The 22,221-nt window shown below is 39.6% G+C and overlaps 1 protein-coding gene across 3 annotated transcripts in view; it reads right to left on the minus strand.

Moving 5' to 3' along the window:
• Positions 1-22,221, minus strand: part of LOC141440196 (uncharacterized) — an 89,710-nt gene that overhangs the window by 42,050 nt on the left and 25,439 nt on the right. For all 3 annotated transcript variants that reach the window (XM_074104660.1, XM_074104659.1, XM_074104658.1), the window contains exon 15: positions 9,486-9,625. In XM_074104660.1, coding sequence (XP_073960761.1) covers positions 9,486-9,625 — 140 coding nt within the window. The remainder of the gene's footprint in view (positions 1-9,485; positions 9,626-22,221) is intronic.

Here is a 22,221-nt window from a genome sequence, read left to right on the forward strand (position 1 = left end):
TAAGTATTTCTTACAATTTCATGATAAGAGGGATGGACTTGTAAAAAGAAATATTATTATATATATAACATTATAATAAGGTTTTTATTTTTTATTTATACCGTTTACAATTTAAGACTGTGTTAAACTTGCACCTATTTCCAACTAGGTACATTCAGGTACCCTACAATTCGCCCAACAAAAACAACCCACACACACCATCAAAAAAATCTAAATTACATTTTAATACACTAACCTAAATAACACATCGGTACGACAATGATATATTCAAAACAAACACGGTACATCCCGTAACACAACACTGAACACATTTATCACGTGTCCAACCCTAAAGGAACCAACAGGGCCGAGCCAGGGGTGAGACAAGCGATAAACGTCACCTGCCATTAAATAGAGCGCGCATCATTGACAAAACACAAATTGAATGCGAGCGCCACCCCTGCAGGGGTGACCCTTTTAGACGTATTGAATAAAATAATATTTAGGAATGGCTGAGACTGGAAATTTATTCTGACGCATGCCTCTGTTTTTAGTGCCGTTTTAATTCAATAAGCTTAATGCTGTTCAATTGTTTTTTTTTTATTTATATTCGCAAATTTATTTTATCGAGTACTCAAATTTATCTGTCTCCATGACATTTATATTTAGCAAGCAGGTCTGATTGCAAATGATCACCGCCATTCATGAGGATCAGCAACCCCAAACGAATCGCTAGCCCATTGCCGGCCATTAAAAAAACTCACAAAGACATATACAAATTAAGAAGACTCTTTTCTTAACCCCTTTACAATGCAAAAATAAACTTTTAAGATACATGTATAAAAAGGCGGGCTTATCACTTTTAGGGGTCTCTACCGGTCAACCTAAGTGTGAATGAGAAGACGTTTAGTTCAAAGGTTGGTTAACATCCAAAAAAAAATGTTGACATTAAAAAAAATGGTGACATCATACCCCATCGGGTCATCAAAAAAACTTTTAGCTGGCGATATTAAAAAAATACACAATAGCAAAAAGGGATCACATAGACCGTAAGTATCACTTATTGACCCTTATTTTGAAGCAGCGTACCTACCAACAAATTTAACAAACGTATACCTAATAGTTTACTTTAAAATAAAACAAAATGGAAAAACAAAAAAAAACATGAAATGTCCAGATGCGTGCGAACGGTGGTAATAAAAAATAAATATTGACTCTGAATATGAAATAATCATCGAACCCCTGGCATTTTAATGAATTAAAAATGTCCCCGTGAAATTACAACTGAGATGCGTGGGTTGCTAGTGAGAGCGGAAAATTTTGACACCCTACCCTTAGGGTACCCTACACCCTACCCTTACCTAACACCCAAACCTAATCTGGAAATGGATTTTCAAGTTAGGTTACGAAACGATCCTGAGAATATATTTGCTTGTACTTTATTATGCAGTTGGGCAAAGATTAGGAATTCTGTTAGCTTAGCGCAGATGTTAAAAAATATATATCGTCACTACTTTGAAAAAATCTCGTATCTAAAATCAATATGTGAACAAAATTGAACCTTGACGTCATGTTCATAAGGTCCACTAAAAATAAATATCTACTTTGAGATACGAGTTTTTTTTAAAGTAGTGACGATATGGTGCATTCAGTTCTCTGAAATTTAAAAGCCTAAACACCCAACCATAAGCGATTTGTGTTAACAAGCAACCAAAGTTTTCGAGAACCACATAATGAGGAATGTCCACTCCGCTACCGCTCAACAACACTGCACACTAACAACCAAGCGGCGGTTCTTTAAAATCCGCTTGCGTTCATAAAATCGCCGCCACAGCCGCCCTACAAAAGGGCGTACTAAAGCCACAGGGTCCTTTTCATTTCAGAATTAAGAACTCAACTTTTTAATTTAGAGAATCGGTGGGCGGAGCCGGCGGGCGACATGCTGTCTAATTACTAAGTGATGCTTTAAGCAAATGCAGGTCAATTTGTTTGGGGACGCGATTAGGATTTAATTTTTGATCTGGTGTATATAGGTAACTATAGGAATGAGAAACTGTATGAGAAATCGACTTGGTATTTAGAAATGCATTTTTTTTCTATCTTTACCTGCACATGATTTATTATCGACAATGGTCCATCTGCAGATTCCTCCAAAAGTTACTTACATAACTATTTAAATAAAACCAAAATCGCATATCTTCCTACTTCTGGAGTTCGATGCAACTTAATATAATAATGAAGAAATAATTTGAGCATTTTTGATTTGATTTGAATTCATGTGCGGAATTACATTTGAAATTTATCACGAGCTTTACGGTGAAGGAAAACATCGTGAGGAAACCTGCACAAACCTGCGAAGCAATTCAATAGTGCGTGTGAAGTTCCCAATCCGCACCCGGCCCGCGTGGTAACTACGGCCCAAGCCCTCTCATTCTGAGAGGAGGCCTGTGCCCAGCAGTGGGACGTACGTATATAGGCTGGGATGAGTTAATTTGAACATGAAACTACCGTGAGACTCACTCATATTAAAAACATGTCGAGCTAAACTCGATTTAAGACGTGAGTTATCCGGGTCAATATATTTAATATGAAGAAATAATACCGGAATTCTAGAAATTCCCACGAGCAAGGCAATTTAGCCTAGGTAAATACTTTTTGTTGCACACACCACATAATAATATACACTACAGGGCAAAATGGCATAAAAATTACGTTTTTAACCATGCATGTGTGTCGTGTGTGCATGTGATTTGATTGATTGAACATAAATTAGAGATAATTTAATTGGCTTCCTACAATTAGGTCCTCCAACCCTTAAAATGCCTACAGACCTCACAGCTTTTTCCAGAGTGTATAATAGAAGTATCGAGTACCCTCTAGACGATGGTAGCTAGTGCTTAATTCAGTTTGAAGAGGTACGGCCATAGATTTAGAATATGATTCCGTAAGATCAGCAATGCAGTCCCTTCGCCCATATATTTAATAGAACTATAGCGTTGTTTTCGCACTAGTTTCCTTAAAAGTTATGAAGGAACCACTGCTACATATTTTGTTTTGTTCGACGGTACAATTTAAAAAAATTGTACAAAAATGTAGTGTTCCCACACAAAAGATACGATAAACGATACCGGTCGGACGGTGCAGCCTAACCATCAGGATTTTTCGAAGCGTCTGTGGCTCCTATAATGCAATTTCAAGCGACACAGAGCATCCTTTGCTTCCAGCAATTAGACGTTAACCCTCCAAATGCCTACAGACCTCACAGCATATTCCAGAGTGTATAATAGCGTTATCGAGTGCCCTAGACGATGGTAGCTAGTGCTTAATTCGATTTCAAGTGGTTCGATGGCCCTCGGCAGAGCGAAGTGGCTTTGATTGCGATCGGGAAGTTGTAAGATGTTTCTGAGGTGCTTTTATTGTAATGAAAGTAAAAAAGGGTTAGTTAAACACTTTCCTGATTGTTGATAAAGCGCAATGCCTATTATATCTACAGGGTGTTCGTGGCAACCCGACAAATAATAGAATCCTTTTTAGGCCGCTTGTAGACGTCCGTTGTTTTTACCGGACAACTGACCTTTTTTTTTGCCGGACTTGCGGTGTTGTATGGCTTACAATGAATTTGTGTACATGCACCGAACACTTGTCAGGCGACTTAGCCATACAACACGGCAAGTCCGGCAAAAAAAAACGGTCTACAAGCAGCTTTAAGGGTCAGCAATATTCTACCACCTCTGTTTTTAATTACAAAAAGCAAAAAAAAAACTTTAATCGACAACAGTATCTGTCAAATACAATATTAGACTGTCATCATACTAGGATACTTTCTTTGCGTCTCATAATTTTATTCATAACATAACGCTCGCTAGAACCGAATAACCAACCAACCCTTCAATAGCAATAGTAATAAATCTATCTAATTTAGTTTCGTTACGGATCAGGAGCACATTTTAATCAAACTAACGCTATGCGATTAAATCGATAATCACTTGTAATCTACCCACTACCGATGTCACATGGCCCCAATTCACTCTGGCAAAGACTAAACGAGGAGATTGGACGTAATATTTACTACTATTACGAGTAATAAAAAATAAAGCAAAAAAACTTTTTTTTTTCTTTTTTTTATTTGATTTTTTTAGATGACTCGTTAATTAACCTAAAAGTATATTTCTCTGAAAGAGTACTATATCACGATATGAAACAGATAATTTACCTAAGAGTTTTTTAATTTCTATAAAATCGATCATGTCCATAAGATACCACAGGAGGTGATAATTGACAAGTACCTATGAAAAGGAGATTGATGGATATACCTACTGGGAATAGCAAATGCGTGTTAAATTAGTAGGTACTTAGGATCTCCCGCCACGCCAGTATTAACGACATCATCCGTCGGGCCCTTGTCAGTGCGAGAGTTCCGGCAGTCCTCGAGCCCAGCGGGCTGGCCAGGGACGACGGCAAGAGGCCTGACGGAATGTCGCTGGTGCCTTGGAGCATGGGTCGGCCGCTAGTTTGGGATGCCACTTGCGTTGATACCCTAGCACCGTCCCATGTTCCAAGCACCAGCGTCACCGCTGCGCTGCGCGCATCTTCGGCTGAAAGCCTCAAACGCCGCAAATATGCGCCCTGGGAACCAGCTACATGTTTGCGGCATTTGGTGTTGAAACCTTGGGGCCTTGGGGGCCAAGTGCGCGTCGGCTGTCTAAAGATTTGTCGACGCGCCTAATAGAGGCCTCGGGCGACCAGAGGGCTGGCCACTATTTCGCACAGCGTATAAGTATCGCTTATACAACGAGGAAATACGGCCAGCCTTCTGGGCACCTTACCCATTGACGGCGATTTAGGCCAAATTTTCTATCTATAGTTTAATTATGTTTTATTATGTTTGTTTTTAGAGATTGAATAACTTAATAAAATAGTACTTAGGTTAGGTAAGCCCGGCTGTTCACATTTAGCCTTTTACTATCACGAACGTACGCTCGCCTCTAAGAGGCCTCGCCCACATCAAACGATTTCCCACTCTGCTCTAACCACTCACCCCCGAAAGGGGCTGATCACGTCCCATATGGGCACAATAGTGTCGCACGCGCATGTGCGAGCTGCATTGAGTGCATGTTGTGATAGGACAATTGAGTAGAAACGCGCGGGTGAAGCGATTGGCGGAATTTTATACTAAGAATATACTGAGGGATTAATGGTTGTTGTTTTTTTTTATTTAAACTCGAATGAAAATAATTGAAGTATCAAAATACTATAATACTTCTGTCATTCGTAATATTTTTATGTTTCATTGATAGAAAATTAGCCAGGTAGATATTTTTGAGCCGGTGCAGTTTTTTTTTTGCTAGTCCAGTGCCCCAAAAAACCGAGAAGCATGTCAACGTATGGATGCAGACGGACGACCTGGTCAAAGCCGCGGGTTCACGGTGGATGCAAGCCGCTTCCAACTGAGGCAACTGGAGGTCTATGGGGAGGCCTATGTCTGATATGATGTGTATGCATGCGTGTGCGTGCGTGTGCGTGCGTGCGTGCGTGCATGTGTTGTTTTCAGCCCCGTATGTCGAACTCGGGCTGGTAGCGACCTATACCGCCTAAAAAACCACCTCGTATCCTCTGCCTTCTTCCTCCCCATGGGGTCACCGTTAGGTATTTCATAACATGTGTGTGTGTGTGTGTGTGTGTGTGTGTTTGTGTGAATGCGTGCGTTGTGTGTGCGTGTGTGTATGTGTGTGTGTGCGTGCGATTGTTACTCCTTCACGCTAAAACGGCTGGACAGATATTGATCAATCTCATCAGCTACACTTAAAATATTCGTATCGTACCGTATCGCATGTTTATTTATTTATATTGTTGTGAACATATATTGTCCCATAATATTTATTACTTCATTAATGAACAACAAAGCCCCTGTCCCACTTGTCACCACTCATTACACTACAGAAGGTATGTTTTTGTTTACTAAAATTCTAATTAATCATGAGCGTGCCCTTTGACGGGGTGTGATGTGAGCTTTTTGTGCTCAGTGGCGACACCTGTTAGCGAGGGACTTACGCGGACGATAATTAAATTGACATCAAAAGCTGGTGCTTTCATTGACTTTTTAATCGACTTCAAATAAAAGAGGTTATCAATTCGGTCGAACTTTTTTTAGTTTGTTGGCTCCTGTTGATTTCAAAAATATTAGTTTTCCATTGCAATGGTAATAGATTATGCAGGTGGTACGACCTTGTGCAAGGTCCGCCCGGATATCCTGCCGTGAAGCAGCAGTGCTTGCACTGTTGTGTTTCGGCGTGGAGAGTAAGACAGCCGGTGAAGTTACTGGCACTTGAGGTATCCCATCTTAAGCCTCCAGGTCGGCAACGCATCTGCAATACCCCTGGTGTTGCAGGTGTCTATGGGCGGTGGTGATCTCTTACCATCAGGAGACCCACTTGCTCGTTTGCCAACAAGTCGAATAAAAAAAAATGGTGATTGCTTCTTTATCAGGTGACACGCATGCTCGTTTACTCCCTCTTATTTTAAAAAATACTTTCAAGCAAAATCTTCGACAGTGTGGGGTCATTTTAGATTGTTACAGACATACATACATAAAAAAAGTAGCTGCATGCGTCGCCCCTTGTGGGCGCTGCAGGCCTAGAGGGGGGCGGTAAGGGGCCCAGAAAAAATCTTCACCTTTGTGCCTTCATTAGGCGAGACTAATAATGTTATGGAGGTTTTTAAGGTGAAAAAAAATGAGGCTAGAAAATAAACTGATTTCCAAAGCGGGCGTTAGACGAAATAAGTTTGGGAACCTCTGCTTTACAGCAACGTACTTAAAACTATACAAATTTGGGAAATGTGTTAAAACAACAAAGTAAAAAGGTGATCCGCTACTTTTGATACTGACTGTAGGTACATTACAATTTTAAGATTTTTAGACTTTTCTTATTGCTTGTGCCATGCCAGATATTAAGTTTCTAGTAACTTGTTAATAACTATATTTTGATTGCGTTGCTTGATTTTTAACAACCGACGCAAAAAGAGGGGTGTTACGAGTATAAGTTTGACCGCTATGTGTGTGTCTGTGACACCGTAACTCTTAAACGGGTGGACCGATTTGCATGCATCAGGTTTTCTAGCGATGGTTCTTAGACATCAAATCAGTTCAGCCGCTTTTGAGATATTGAACTTTGAAGTGACAAAGTCGTGGGTTTTCCAACATTTTGTTGGTTAGGTTATTTCACTACATCACGGGGTAGCAGACCTTAAATATTTGATATTTAATTACAGCATCCTCCAAGCGTTCCTGAGAAAAATGGTCTTTATACAGACAGACGGACAGACGGACAACAAAGTGATACTCTAAGGCTCCCGTTTTTTCCTTTTGAGGTACGGAACCCCTAAGCATGTTATCTCTTTTGAAAATACCTGTTCGCAACACATTTTACTGTCCAACTACCCCCACCCTGCCACCCCCCTTGCTAAGTGCATCGCAAATTGCATTACGCTAACCGAATAACGCAAGCATCGCGTCATAATATTGTTAAGGAGCTCGGGCTTCTGATATTTTACTACATTATTTACTAGCCTTTGCCGGCTACTTCGTCTGCCAAGAATTCTTAGCAACACATCTAACATCTGGTAGCGTGATAAATAAACAATGGACACCAATTGACCTAGTCCCAAACTAAGCAAAGCTTGTATTATGGGTACTAGGCAACGGATAAACATACTTAAACGTCCAAGACCCGAGAACAAATGATGAACAGTTGTCGCTCTGATGATGAACTATGTGGAGTTCGAAACTAGTCAGCATAGTGTGGTGATGGTGATAGGTTGGGTTTGGCGATAATACGAGTTCATCTATTTGTGTATGTTCTTACACCGTGGAGGTGGATGAGCTGTGTTAACACAAATTTGTTGCATAGACGTAAAAATAAAATTAAAATTCGAAAACCGAAGTTCGTATCGTGCCGTCCCTCTCACTAAACATCATCATCATCATCATCCCAGCCTATATACGTCCCACTGCTGGGCACAGGCCTCCTCTCAGAACAAGAGGGCTTGGGCCATAGTTCCCACGCGGGCCCAGTGCGGATTGGGAACTTCACACACACCATTGAATTGCTTCGCAGGTTTTGTGCAGGTTTCCTCACGATGTTTTCCTTCACCGCATAGCTCGTGGTAAATTTCAAATGTAATTCCGCACATGAATTTCGAAAAACTCAGAGGTGCGAGCCGGGGTTCGAACCCACGACCCTCTGCTTGAGAGGCGATAGGTCAAACCACTAGGCCACCACGGCTCACTAAACATGAGTACTATAAATACTATAAATACTACTACGAATCTCGAAACTCGAAGTTCGTATCATACCGTCCTCTCGCTCCAGTATTACGTATAAATAGCATAAGTGTTAGAGGGACCGCACGACACGAACTTCGAGTTTCGTAGTAGCCCTTCAGATACGAAGTTCGAATTTTCCACTTCGTAGTATAGTCTGGTGTTATTTTTTATTGCCGCACTGTTCTTTATCTACAGAACTGCCACTTCTTAAACTAGAACCACAGACCTTATATCGATATAAGGTCTGTGACTAGCACTAGCTGTCTTTTGCAACAACTCCATTAAACATTATAGTATACAGTGACAGAGCACTCAGGGCCCTCCGTACTCCCGAGGTAAATATTGACACAGTTGGATGTGACGTACACTTGAGGACCTTTAAAATGCGAGCTTTTGAAGCAAACAGTATCGATGGGAAGTTTTTGGCTTGCAAGGAACGAATAGTTTGTTTATGTGGATAATAAGCTTAAATAAGTTTTTAATAAAAAAATCATTTTGAATACAAGCTTCTTTGGCTGAGTGTACTTTGTTTTTACTTTACTTGCTTTTTCACCCAAACTAGATTTGCATACCAGAAGTCGATGCTATTAACCGTTGAGGAGTTCCATCCTGCGGAGACGATCCTGGCCAGACTACCAATTACTACTACTACTACCAGGCAATTTACATAAGTATGCCAAATTTCAAGCAAATCCGAATACTGGCAGTTGGTCGAATTTAACTTGCAAGATTTCACTACAGACAGTCAGACAACTGCAGGATTACGGATACGAACAACGGCAGGATTAGCGAGCAAGATGGTGGTAGCAATCCGGGCGGACCTTGCACAAGGTCCTACCACCTGCACTTGGTCACGTTTCGGCGTTTTCCAATCCGATGATCTAATCTCCTAAATCTCTCCTAATCTCTCTCTCTCTCTCTCTCTGTCCTTTTTTTATATAAGAGGGGGTAAAAAGAGAATGCGGGCCACCTGATGGGAAGCAATCATCGCCGCCCATGGACACCTGCCTACACGAGGGGTGTCACAGGTGCGTTGCCGGCCCTTTGAGAGATTGACAGGCTATTTTATAAAAAATGCTGTGCGGCTCCGGAAACACTGTCCCAGGAATAGAACCAGCTGGGGTTCTATATTTTTGCCGTGCGTGAAAAAAAGTTTCAATTACCTGAAAGCGATGACACTGACCTGATGAGCATGTGTCCACGCGCCCTGGTCGCCTGGTTGGTGGCCCTGTCCTCCTGGAGAGTGGAGTCCAGAGCCAGGGACACCCAGTCGGCTAGGAGGCACGCCAGCTCCGCCTCGCGAGGGTCTGAGAGGTCCTTCTCCTGCGAACAACAAGTATGCATCATTCGTGATGACCAGGGACCAGAATTCTTGCCAGTAAGTTTGTTTTTTGATTTTATATTAGAAAATGAGCACATTGAGCACCGCTCAAGCAGAATTGGTAGTGTCAACTACATAGACAAAGATACGGTCATAGTTATAAACTTACGTACGAAACCTTAATTTTAATTTAATAAAGTCGTGTAATACATATTTTTGTAACTTTGGCCGTATCTATCTTTTGTAGTTGACAGTACTGGAATCAGAGCAAAATGAATAATGATCGATACTTTAAGTTATCGCAAAGCATAGTTAAAATATTAGGCACTTGTTTATATCCTACTGTCCTACTTCCTACTAATATTATAAATGTGAAAGTTTGTGAAGATGTTTGGATGTTTGTTACTAAATCACGTCTAAACCGCTTAACCGATTTAGATTAAATTCGGTATACAGATAGTTTGAGTCCCGGAGAAGGACATAGGATAGTTTTTATCCTGGAAAATTGCATAGTTTCCGCGAGATAGCGATAAACGTATTCTGCGCGGACGGAGTATTCTTTGCAAGAGCTACGCAACGAGGCGAAATCCTGTTCAATATTAAAAAAACAGAATATTTTTATGTCAACATTATACAATAACACGTGAAAGTGAAAACGACATTTAAATTTAAATTCGATGGCTTGTTATTTGCAAAAAATACCTGTCGGGCGTTATCGGATCCCATAAAGACAATGATTCAAGAATGAAATAAAAAGAAAAAAAAACCAAGATGGCGTCAGAGATAAGCGGCCAGCCGCGCGGGATGCAATAATGAGGTTTTAATTGTCATTAATAAAGTCTGATTTGATGTGGAAAACGGTAAATGTGTCTTTAATTACGTATCCTTGGACGTTTAAATTTGTTGGCGTTGCGACTGAGGCTGCATGCAAATATTCCCTAGTTTAAGGTATCGTTTTTTTTAATTTTCGTTCGCCGTTAATAAAAATGTCTACAGTTACAAACATTGGCAAGTGTACAAAGTGTAGATATACACTTCTCATAAGGAAAAAATAAACCTTTATGGGATAGAACTTAAGTTACTCTTAACTAGTCATTTCTTCTTTGTGTAAAAAAGGTTGCCTGGAAGAGATCGCTCTTAAGCGATAAGGGGGCCTATTAAAAATGTTTATCTGTGTATCTGTTTTCTGTATCGCTTACTATTTCTGGTGTACAATAAAGAATCTTTGTATTGTATTATATTGTAAATATGATAGGTACCTACTGAGATATTATTTTAGTATTAAGATTTGGTGGTATTGTAGACCCTTAACTCAGGAACGCTTACTTCGAAATTAATATCAAATATTCGGGTCTGCAGCTCGTTAGAGCCGTGAAAGAATTAACTTTCTACACTTTGTAACATGCTTTCAGTTTCCAAAAGCAACCGTTCTTAAAACATCCGTTCCAGTACAGTCCAATCGAACCCGGACGTTTTGAAAAATAAAACTTAGATACATTATTAAAGAATATGAAAACAATGCAATTTATTCATTCTAGATATAGAGTTTTATAGTAACATTTATCGCCTATGACCTACACTATCGATATCCAATCGTTATCGTTATTATGGATCTAAGTTTTATTTTTCAAAACGTCCGGGTTCGATTCCCTAGTTGAGTACAAGTTTTTTTTTATGTATGAATGCAGTTTTTCTTGTTATTAAAATCGATGACATGGTTCCTGAGAACAGATCTTCGTATGTCTTATAGTTTCAGACTTTCCCATACTGACCGATCTAAATGAGCCATCCTGTATACATAAATCAGGACAGACATGTTATATGCATTTGTGACTATAGAGTTTTATAGTAACATTTATCGCCTATGACCTACACTATCGATATCCAAATAGAAATAATGTTTTTTTTTTTCAACACGACCTGGTTCGATTCCCGTATGCCTTCGCCGTAGATGGGTCCGTCCTAGTCTAAAACCAGACAAGGCACCCCCTTCCCTTTGGGCACAGAACCCTACAACCTGAATATTTGCATAGAGCTTTCCTGACGTAGACATGGAACACGAAAAGATTTCTCCAGATAAATCCGTAGTATCGAGTTCTGGGTTGGAGTCTCAGCCGTAAGCTAAAAGCTTGTAAACTTTTCGACTGTTCCAACTGTACATTACGCTCGAAAAGAGCAGTGATTAAAACGAATTCATTATACTTTAAGACCGCTAAAATTTAAGAATTCGAAAGTATGCGTTAATTAGTGGCAATTGATTTTTAAACAGCACATTATGCCGGACATGCTTTATTCATTTTGTTTGCGGCGGACATTTTGAAACGATACCGTTAATTGCTTCTTGTTTTTAAAGTTTAAGAAGAAACTCTGTTCGCGGTTTTGAGGAAAATATGAAGTTGGCAGGAAAGGCTTAGCTATGTAAAAAACTCACTTTTGCAAAATGTACACTTTCCCCAAAACATAGACTCGGCAAACGTACATTTTTAAATTCAGGCAGTTTCTTTAAATGTACCTATCTATATTAAAGCATACATAAACCAATAGGTAAACCATATGTTGATCAATAAGGTTATTTCCCAAGAAATCAAAAACTGGACATACATAACAACATATAAATACTCTTGAAAAACATAACCTTTGGGCAGTCGATTAAAATTGAGTTATGCAGAGATAACTTCAAATTAGATTACATTACAATTTTGCAGGTGGTAGGACCTTGTGCAAGGTCCGCCCGGATTGCTACCACCATCTTGCTCGCTAATCCTGCCGTGAAGCAGCAGTGCTTGCACTGTTGTGTTTCGGCGTGGAGAGTAAGACAGCCGGTGAAATTACTGGCACGTGAGGTATCCCATCTTAGGCCTCTAGGTTGGCAACGCGTCTGCAATACCCCCGGTGTTGCAGATGTTTGTGGGCGGTGGTGATCTCTTACCATCAGGAGACTCACTTGCTCGTTTGCCATCCAGTCGAATAAAAAAAAAACAATATGGCAACTACTAAGTATAACTTATAAAAAAATATGAAACACAACGGTGACATCGCGTTTGGAAATAAAAGCGATTGGATTTCTGTACCTCATATCTAAGGTCCTATACCACGAAGTGCAAAACTCGAACTTCGTATGTTGCCGTCCGCTGACGCTTATGTCATTTAAAGGTGCGACCAAACCGCTGCTTAAAAAACGCGGTACGGAAACGCAGTGACGCACCGTTTGCGCACCATTTTTTTTGCATACTTTCCACACCGCTGCTTAAAATACGCAAACGGTGCGGAATCGCAGTGACGGGTCGTAAACGACAAGACTTTTGTTCGGTAAAGTCCTGACGTTTACGTCACGTCACTGCGATTCCGTATTTTAAGCAGCGGTGTGGAGAGCATGCGATAAAAACGGTGCGCATACGGTGCGTCACTGCGTTTCCGTACCGTCACCGTTTTTTAAGCAGCGGTTTGGTCGCACCTTTATACGCGAGTGAAAGGGACGGTTTTTTTTTATAAAACGAGGGGGCAAACGAGCAGACGGGTCACCTGATGGAGAGCGATCACCGTCGCCCATGGACACCCGCAACACGAGGGGAGTCACAGGTGCGTTGCCGACCCTTTTAGGAATTGGTAGGCTCGTTTCGTGCGATACGAACTTCGATTTGCGAGTTTCGTAGTAGCCCCTCTGGTCATTAGGTATTCGAGCGTCACAACCGCCTCATTTTCCTAATCACATTTTTTACAAATTGGCTGTAAATTGTGACGTCGTTTTCGATTTATTGTTAGAGTTCCTGTATTTCTACCAGATAACTAAAAAAACTGTATCAGAATCTTAGGTCATTTTTACAGAAAAGTTGTGAGAGGGGCCTATCCAGGAATGAGATGGTTGCAACGCTCGAATGTCCTCTTAAAATGTATGTGTAGTTTCACAAAAACTTAAGTACCGTAATACGAGGCTACTTTGCCCCCCACTGGGTAACTATGCTCCAGTTCTGTATTTTGTTTAAATGTCTTGCAGGTCGAAGTCCCGGTACCAGATACACTTCCCAATAAAGTGGAAACACTGAACTTAAATTTTTGCTTCGATATTTTCTTTTCTTTTCCTGTCAGACGCCGTACAGTGATAAGACAGAGTGCAATGATAATGATGGGGTCAAAATACACCAAACGCCTCCTAGTATGAATTATGAATGAAATTAAATTCAGTAGCATAGTTACCCAAACGCCGGGTAACATTGCTCCTAAATTAAAGTCCTATTATACTTATACATATATTAAAACAACATTATGACGTAGTTTTAGCAAGCCAGCATGATAGTAGGGGTGATCTACTTTACGTAAATACATATAGGAACATACCCCAGACTAATAATTTTTAAAATAAAACAAAGATTACAAAATTTGGAGCAAAAATTGGTGCAAAGTAGCCTCGTTTTACGGTATTGTATTAGCTGCAATTATTTTTGTTATTGTTTAACGGTTATTTACGAGCTCACAAGTCTCACAGCTTTCTAATGGAGTGGTTTGGATTGTTCGCCGAAAAATAAGAGTCGCGCGTTTAACTGTAATATTAAAAATAACTAGTTTATGCTCGTGGCATCGCCTCGATGAAGTATTAATAAATACGCTGTATCTGTTTTTAACCCCCGACGCAAAAAGAGGGGTGTTATAAGTTTGACCACAGTGTGTCTGTGTCTTCTCCTGTTTATGTTTTTAGTGTGTTTTTGTTGTGATGTAGTGTGTTTTTCTTGTCAATAAATGTTTTCTGTCGGCACCGTAGCTCTTAAACGGGTAGACCGATTTGAATGCGGTTTTTTTATTTGAAAGCAGGTGTTCTAGCGATGGTTCTTAGACATGTTTCATTAAACATTTTGAGATATTGAAATTTGAAGTGACAAAGTCGGGGGTTTTCCAACTTGTTGGTTCGGTTAGGTTAGGTTATGTTTGTTTGTATTGTACGGCGCAAAGATCAGCGAAGGAATCTAACGAGTTGCGGCGAAATATGTTTTACTACTGCCTCAATAATCTAGTATTAGACACTTATCTGGCGTGTAGTGTAGTGTTTTTTTAAACGAAACGCATTTGAAACACCCGGACGTCAAGCGCCATATTCCAAAGATTCTTCCGACACCTTTCTACATTGGCAAGTGCCTCGACAATCACAGATAGTGGTCAATTACACTGCGCGTTTTGTAATAGGACCTTTAAAACAAGGTTAGGCTTTGCAAAATAGAGGAACAAACACAACTGACAAACGTTGAGATGTATGTACAAAGGAGAAGTTTTAGTGGGTAAAAAGCTAGCAATAAGTATCTATAAAATTTATTGAATGAATCAGGCGTTACTTTGCGGAGGTCCATATCAATGAACTAAAAGAATTTCACAGAGAGCATGGTGTACGGTTGTGTTGCTCTGAAGATGAGCTCTGGCTGAGTTCGAAACGCGTCAGTGGTGTAGTCAGGTGATGGTGATAGATGGGTTTGTGTGTGTTCTTACAGTCTGGAGGTGGAGGAACTGCATTAACACGCATATCTTGCATAAACGTAACTATCAAATTCAAATTCAAAAACATTTATTTGTAAGAATACAGTAAAATGATCTTAAAATAAGTTTAGCACATGTATTCAGCATCGAGTACTGCCTTTTTGCAACGTAACGTTTGGCAACCTGTTTCATTTCGCAACTTTTCATTTCACAAACTCTAAACTGTAAATATTTCAGGATTTATTTCAGGGTCATCGTGTAGAACCCTTTAGGTTAGGTTAGGTTAGTTTTATAAAAATCCTGAAATATTTACAGTTTCAGAAATATTAAACAGTTGGGAAATGAAAAGTTGCGAAATGAAACAGGTTGCCAAACGTTATTCGCCGAAACATTAGTAAACCATTCAGCATGCAAGCAAGCGTACAAATATTTAGTTTTAGGTCACTAAAAATCTAGGTTGTAATTTTCGACAATATTATTTTATCTATCTACATTTTATTAATTCTTATAAATCATAAGGTCGCGCGGATTAGCAAAGAACTTCTTTTAGTTCATTGATAAGTAAAGTATATATTTTTAAAAATCCAGATTATAGTAAATGGGCCAATTAACTATTTTACCGACACTTTGGGCGTCTCCTGCTTTACCAAAATTGTCTCTGGCGTTACCAAAAAATCGTACTTCCAACAAGATATTTCACGGTTTAATAGGTTGAACTTACGTAGGATGGCATGTATTCAGGTACACCATCTATTAAATTACTTACAAAAATCTGCAATTGTTTGAAAAATTTCGCGGACAGATTAGTGTCGGTAAAATAGTTGATTTTTTTAGCATTATCGTCGACGTTACTAACGAGCAAGCTGTTTTATCCTTGGCGGGCAATTACATCACTAATTGCCCCCGCGTCGTGTTAATTCGAGGACCGTAACTCGTCAGCGCGACACCACTCAATATAATACTTGGGTTCCTTGCCAATAACATATCTTTAAAAGAGCAATTCTGGTATTCTACTTATATTATAAACGTGAAAGTTTATGAAGATCTTTGAATGTTTTTATGTTTGTTACTCAATCACGTCTAAACCGCTGAACCGATTTCGCTGAAATTCGGTATACAGATAGTTTGAGTCTCGGGGAAGGACATAGGATAGTTTTTATTCTGTAAAATCTCATAGTTCCCGCGGGATGGCGATAAACTATGACTACGCGGACGGAGTCGCGGGCAACAGGCTAGTATTTATTTATTTTGAAGTCCCAGAAACGATCCTAACGATTTTAACAAAATTTGCTATGTGAGGGCTTTCGGGGTAAGCAATCGGTCTACCTTGATTCTATGTCTGGGGATACGCGTGTTTTAAAATACAGTGTTTGACCATATTTTATTTATTTTATAAATTAAAACTTGTCAACGCGAGTTATTGCACAGAAAGTAAATTTAAGGTGCCTTTACTGAAAGAAATTTAAAGCTATAAAGGTTTGAAATTCAGATAAGACAGGGAAAGTAATACTAACATTTGACGACCCAAACAAGCAGCGCCATATCGACTGCGTAGACATTTTAAAAAGAAACAAATACATAGATTTTTAATTAGAATTATTTTTTATTTGGTTTAATGGAAGAGGTCCCTTTAAGGGATTAGTTCACCTTTGTACATCTTATTATCCTATGTTCTGTTATTTTCATGTGTTTTATGTACGAGTACAATAAAGAGTTTTACAATACAATACAATTTTTCAAAAAATCACAGTAACTAATTTTCAAAAAAATTATTTTTTTAACATTGGCTGTTTATACAATATTTATTGGCTTTCAATCAAGGAACCCTAATGAACTATAAAAATGTCGACCGTATTCGTTATCTCTCAAAAAACGCCGCCGGCATGACGAGCTCTTAAAATGGACATTTTATACCCGCTTTATGCCGTAACATATTATAACTACTGGTCTGGTTGCACTGATAACTTACAATGTATACCGACTAGCGTCTACCCGCGGCGTCGCTCGTGTAAGGCTGCATTCCCACCAGAGATGTGCGAGAATATTGCAAGCAATGTGTTTTTCATGCACCAAGAGAAACGCTTCAATCGCCTCTCCTCGCCGCACCGCTCTGGTGGAAACAGCTGAACGGAGCAAGGCTAGGTAAATGAAGTGTTTCTATTGGTTCATGAAAAAAATTTATAACAAAAAATTGAACCGACTACAAAAAAACCATGAAAATAATTTTCTACCAGTCTGAAGTCGGTCGGTGCCTCAGCACGAGCCAGCAGGAGTGGACCTATAGTCATCTACCTCACCTACGCACTATAGTTATATTGGGCTTCAATCACTCCTGCATCGACTTCAGACTGGTAGAAAATTATTTTCATGGATTTTGTAGTCGGTTAAATATTTTGTTACTTATAATTTTATTTTTCACGCTTTTTAGTGTAAATAATCTAAGATACAATAGTTTAATACCAATTGCTCGTAACCTTTAAAGAAATTGACCAAGGTTGACCCGTGAAATACTTGTTATTGAGAAGTACACCTAACTCCGGTGGTCAACTGTGGTCTTCATCATCAGTTCCACTTCACCAAATGATGATTTTCAAGAGCAAATGCACGAGTTACTACTGAATATATCTAATTTACTACAGGTGTCCCTACAACATTTGAAGAGTTCCCTCGATTTCCTTAAGATCCAATCATTAGATCCTAATTTGGTGCTTATGGGACCTAAGTGAAGACATTCCTAGACGAACGCAAAAAAAAATTCAAATCGGTTCATACTCGTAAATGACGGAGTAGGTACTGAGGTAACAAACATTAAAAAAAGATACAACTGAATTGATAACCTCCTCCTTTTTTGAAATCGGTTAAAAAACACGTTCCTCGCACATCTCTGGTTGTAACGTAGCCTAAACCAGAAGGTCTAGCTTAAATTGAGTGAAAGAGAATGAGATGGCGGGACGCCTTGCACGCATATCAAGTAGAGTGGCAGGAGCACGCTCTCGAAAAGGCAGAAAAACCGGCCAAGAGCGTGTCGGACACGCCCGAAACAGGGTTCCGTAGCTATTACGAAAAAATTAAGTAATATTTTTCTAAGGATTTCGTATTTTGTACGGAATATTCCAAGTTTACAAATAAATCACTTTGACTTTGACTTTGACTTTTTTTTAGGAATATTTTATACCTTAGGCTGCTATTTACTCTTAAACTACTAATAATTCTCAAGAAAACTTAACCGTTATAGTTTTCCCTGTAAGTTTGATATACTTACTAACATCCTGATTTTTTTCAAATTTTTCCACCCACCGGTTTAGTTTTTAGAGGGGGGACGCTCGATTTTAATGAAAATTTGCAATTTAAAGTTGAATTTGACATTCATAAGCGCTTGTTATAGCCTAAATTGAATAAAGATATTTTGAATGCAATGAATGGAATATTTTGCAAACAAATCACTGAATCGAAAAATCGTTTTAGCAACCCCCTAATGGTTTTAAAAGACCTATCGAACGATACCCTACACGAAGTACGCTAAAAAAATATTTTTTTGATTTTTTTTATACCATTTCGTCGGCATAGTTTACATATAGGCATATTCGTGCAAAATTACAGTTTTCTAGCATTGACAGTCCCTGAGCAAAGCCGCGGACGGACAGAAAGACAGACATGGCGAAACTATAAGGGTTCCGTTTTTGCCATTTTGGCTACGGAACCCCAAAAAAGAGGAGGCCTTTGCCCAGCAGTGGGACATTTTAAAGGACTAAAAAAAATCCATGGGAATTCCTGAACATAACATCGTGGTGTTCTTTTACGCTTTATGAAGAAAATCGTCATCGTCCCAGCATATACACGTCCCACTGCTGGGCACAGGACTCCTCTCAGAACGAGTTCCCACGCAGTCCCAGTCCATATTGGGAACTTTACACTATTGATCATTCACGATGACGCGTGCCGTGGTTCTTATTTACAATGTCATTAATGTCTAATTTTGTCAAATTTGTGCAACATTTTGTACAACATTGTGTATATTGTATTTAATGTTTGTCATGTGTTTTTCTGTAATTTTTTATTTTATTTGTGTTAATTATGCTGTATATGTGTGTCTTCGGTGTAAGTGAATAAATGTCTTCTTTCTTTCTTTCTTTGACAAAATCACGCGTCTTCGTGGATGGCACTAGGTATATCTAGTGTTACAAATTTATTGAAATGTAATGCTTACTTACTTACTTCGCCGGCTCAGCGACCCAAAGTGGATCTTGGCCTCCGACACAAGACTCCGCCAATTGTTCCTACAAGACAAGTGGATGGAGCCTGGCGTGTCAGGAGAAATGTGGATGTGGGAGACCTGGTGGGCGAGCCCAACGTTATAGGCGAGAGCAAGTCTGCGCGGCTTCGTTGGCTCGGCCACGTGGAGAGAATGGGAGAGGATCGTGCGGCCAAGAGAGCATACCGACTGGAAGACGGCCAATCGGAAGGCCTAGGTAGGTGGTTGGATGAAGTCCGAAAAGACCTGTGCGACATGCAGGTGGCAGACTGGCGCCTTGTTGTACAGGATAGGAACAATGTAATGCTACTCCGAAATATTTGTGTACCTCGCCCGTTACGATATATCTGATGACGAAATTACAACAATAGGTACGCTGACTCGGGCACCGAAAAACAAGAAAAAGTTCGACCAAACCCAACCCTTTCCCAACTAGCAGAGCTCGTAAACCTAAACGTAATAACGTAACGAGATTGCACAAGTCGCCAAAGGTTGACGGCTGATTGAGCGGGCATCAAACGCAACCGGCCGGAAAAATGTTCGCTACCCCTTTCTCGTTGATGTAAAAAGTTGCGGATATAGCCATAAAGTGTGTTTTTATTAGCGAAATTGAAATTGTTTTTATTATTTTGCTTGAATTGTTTTGCTAGGTTTTTTTTTATTCAACTGAGATCACCACCGCCCATAAACATCTGCAACACCAGGGGTACCTACTTTAGATGCGTTGCCAACCTAGAGGCCTAAGATGGGATACCTCAAGTGCCAGTAGTAAATGTTCTAATATTGGGAGGGTGCGAAGTACTACGTGGGGGTGATGAAATCTATCGCAGCGCTCATGTTGGCCAAAAGTAGAAATAGTTCTGGCTCTGTCATCTGTCATACTCATATGAATCTGTCATTAACAAAGCAATTTGTATAGACTTTAACTAGGTACCTAATTTTAGTAATAGATGTTTGTGTTATGATGCGAGCTTGAATTATTGAACACTGTCCCTGTTTTGTTCTTAATTCCTCTACATCTCGGACATGTCCAGCAACAATTTTCCTTATGAAACGGTTTGTGGTTGAAATTTTATATTGAGTGATACTCACAAAACCGGTCTTCAAAATGATACTCATTTTGATCTGAAAACGATATTTAATTCATTACTAGCGATATAAGAACAATTATATAATTTTACTTTTATTCGAAGAAACCAATAAGATAGCTTTATCTTTTCGTTTTACAGTAAAAGTACAACTAAACATGAAGTAAACAAACCCTGACATAACGAAAATAAAACACACTTTTTGAATAAATTTTACTTACCTCATTTAATTTTAATGACCAAAAATGAATTCACAACCTTTTGTCCACCCAAATCACGGTATCACAGTAATTTTGTAGGTATTATAACCGTTACAGGTTTAATTTTGTCACAATGTCGCGATGAAATTTCAAAACGTCAGAGCATCAGAGCCATAAAAGTTGCGGACGCTAGGCGGCGCTGATGTCGTGCACAGAGCCAATATAAAAAAAAATCTCTGAATGTGGTCGCCCTCCTCCAACGGTTTGAGTGGGAATTTATTATAATCCCAGAACTGCTGGTGCTGGTGGTGATCTCTTACCATCAGGAGACCCACTTGCTTGTTTGCCATCCAGTCGTATAAAAAAAAAAAAAAAAAAAACTGCAATTCAACTGCTGGATTTAATGCTTTACGTGAGTGAAGCCGCAGGTGAAGTCTAGCAATTTATATAAATAGCGAGATAATCGAATCAGGCAGTGAATCGATGTCTACGAATCCTACTTAATATTATAAATGCGAAAGTTTGTGTGTGAGTGTGTGTTTGTTACTCCTTCACACTAAAACGGCTGGACAGATTTGTATGAAATTTGGTATGTAGGTAGCTGGACATCTGGAATAACACATAAGCTACTTTTTATCCCGAACAACAGCTGGGCTTAGAGTCATGAAATTTTGTACAGTTGTTCTTAGTACAAAGTCAATGAAGACCACGACATAAAGTTTGGGAATTCCCAGGAGAATTTAGTAACATCCCGGAATTTATATTAAATGATATTGTAACGGACCGCCACAGTCGGACAGGCACAGCGACAGTCGCGCGAGCAGAGCGGTGGCGCGTAGTGTGCGTGTTGCGGCAGCCGCCGAGTCGCGTTCGCGTGCTCCTGAGAAGAAGGGCTACGAAATAGCCCGAAACATGTCGAGCTAAACTCGGTTTAAGACGTGAGTTATCCGTTACAATATCATTTAATATGAGTGAGTCTCACGGTAGTTTCATGTTCAAAATCCCGGAATTTGTTAGATATTATTATTGCAAAAGAAGCCGTGTTCATTTTATCGAAATCGGTTCAGAAATTATAATTATTTTCACACGAGAAGCTAATGTATCTGTTTTCTAAAGTTATTTTATTTCGACTTCAAGACTGACACTGCCATCTACCGCAATAATTACAAACTATCCGAACGAGCAGCTGAAAGTTGTCGCTGTGAAATTAGGTAAGCGATACTAGTTCGCGAAGTAGTTTGTCATAAATCCGCCAGATGTCTGACGTTTGTACGTTTGACGTTTCTACCAAGTGACAAAAAAGCGAGACAACTCTACGTTACGGATGGGGATAGGGCGCTGTTTGGTATTTTACAAGAGAAAAATTATGTATAAATGAAATTTAAAGTAAATGTTTTCATTCGAGCTGAAAGTAATCTTTTTGTTTGAACGTGAACCTGTACCGTGGCAGAAACTATGCGCTGCAACAAACTAAAAAAAAATACTGCTCTTGGGTTGCAATGCGAGAGAAGTCCGCGGGCACTTAGGGCATCGCAACCAAGTTAGCCAACTTGTTATGACTTAATTCGGCTCTGCAGTCACCTGCATTAATATTGCCA

The sequence above is a fragment of the Choristoneura fumiferana genome, chromosome 22, assembly GCF_025370935.1.
Source record: "Choristoneura fumiferana chromosome 22, NRCan_CFum_1, whole genome shotgun sequence".
NCBI classification, from domain to species: domain Eukaryota; kingdom Metazoa; phylum Arthropoda; class Insecta; order Lepidoptera; family Tortricidae; genus Choristoneura; species Choristoneura fumiferana.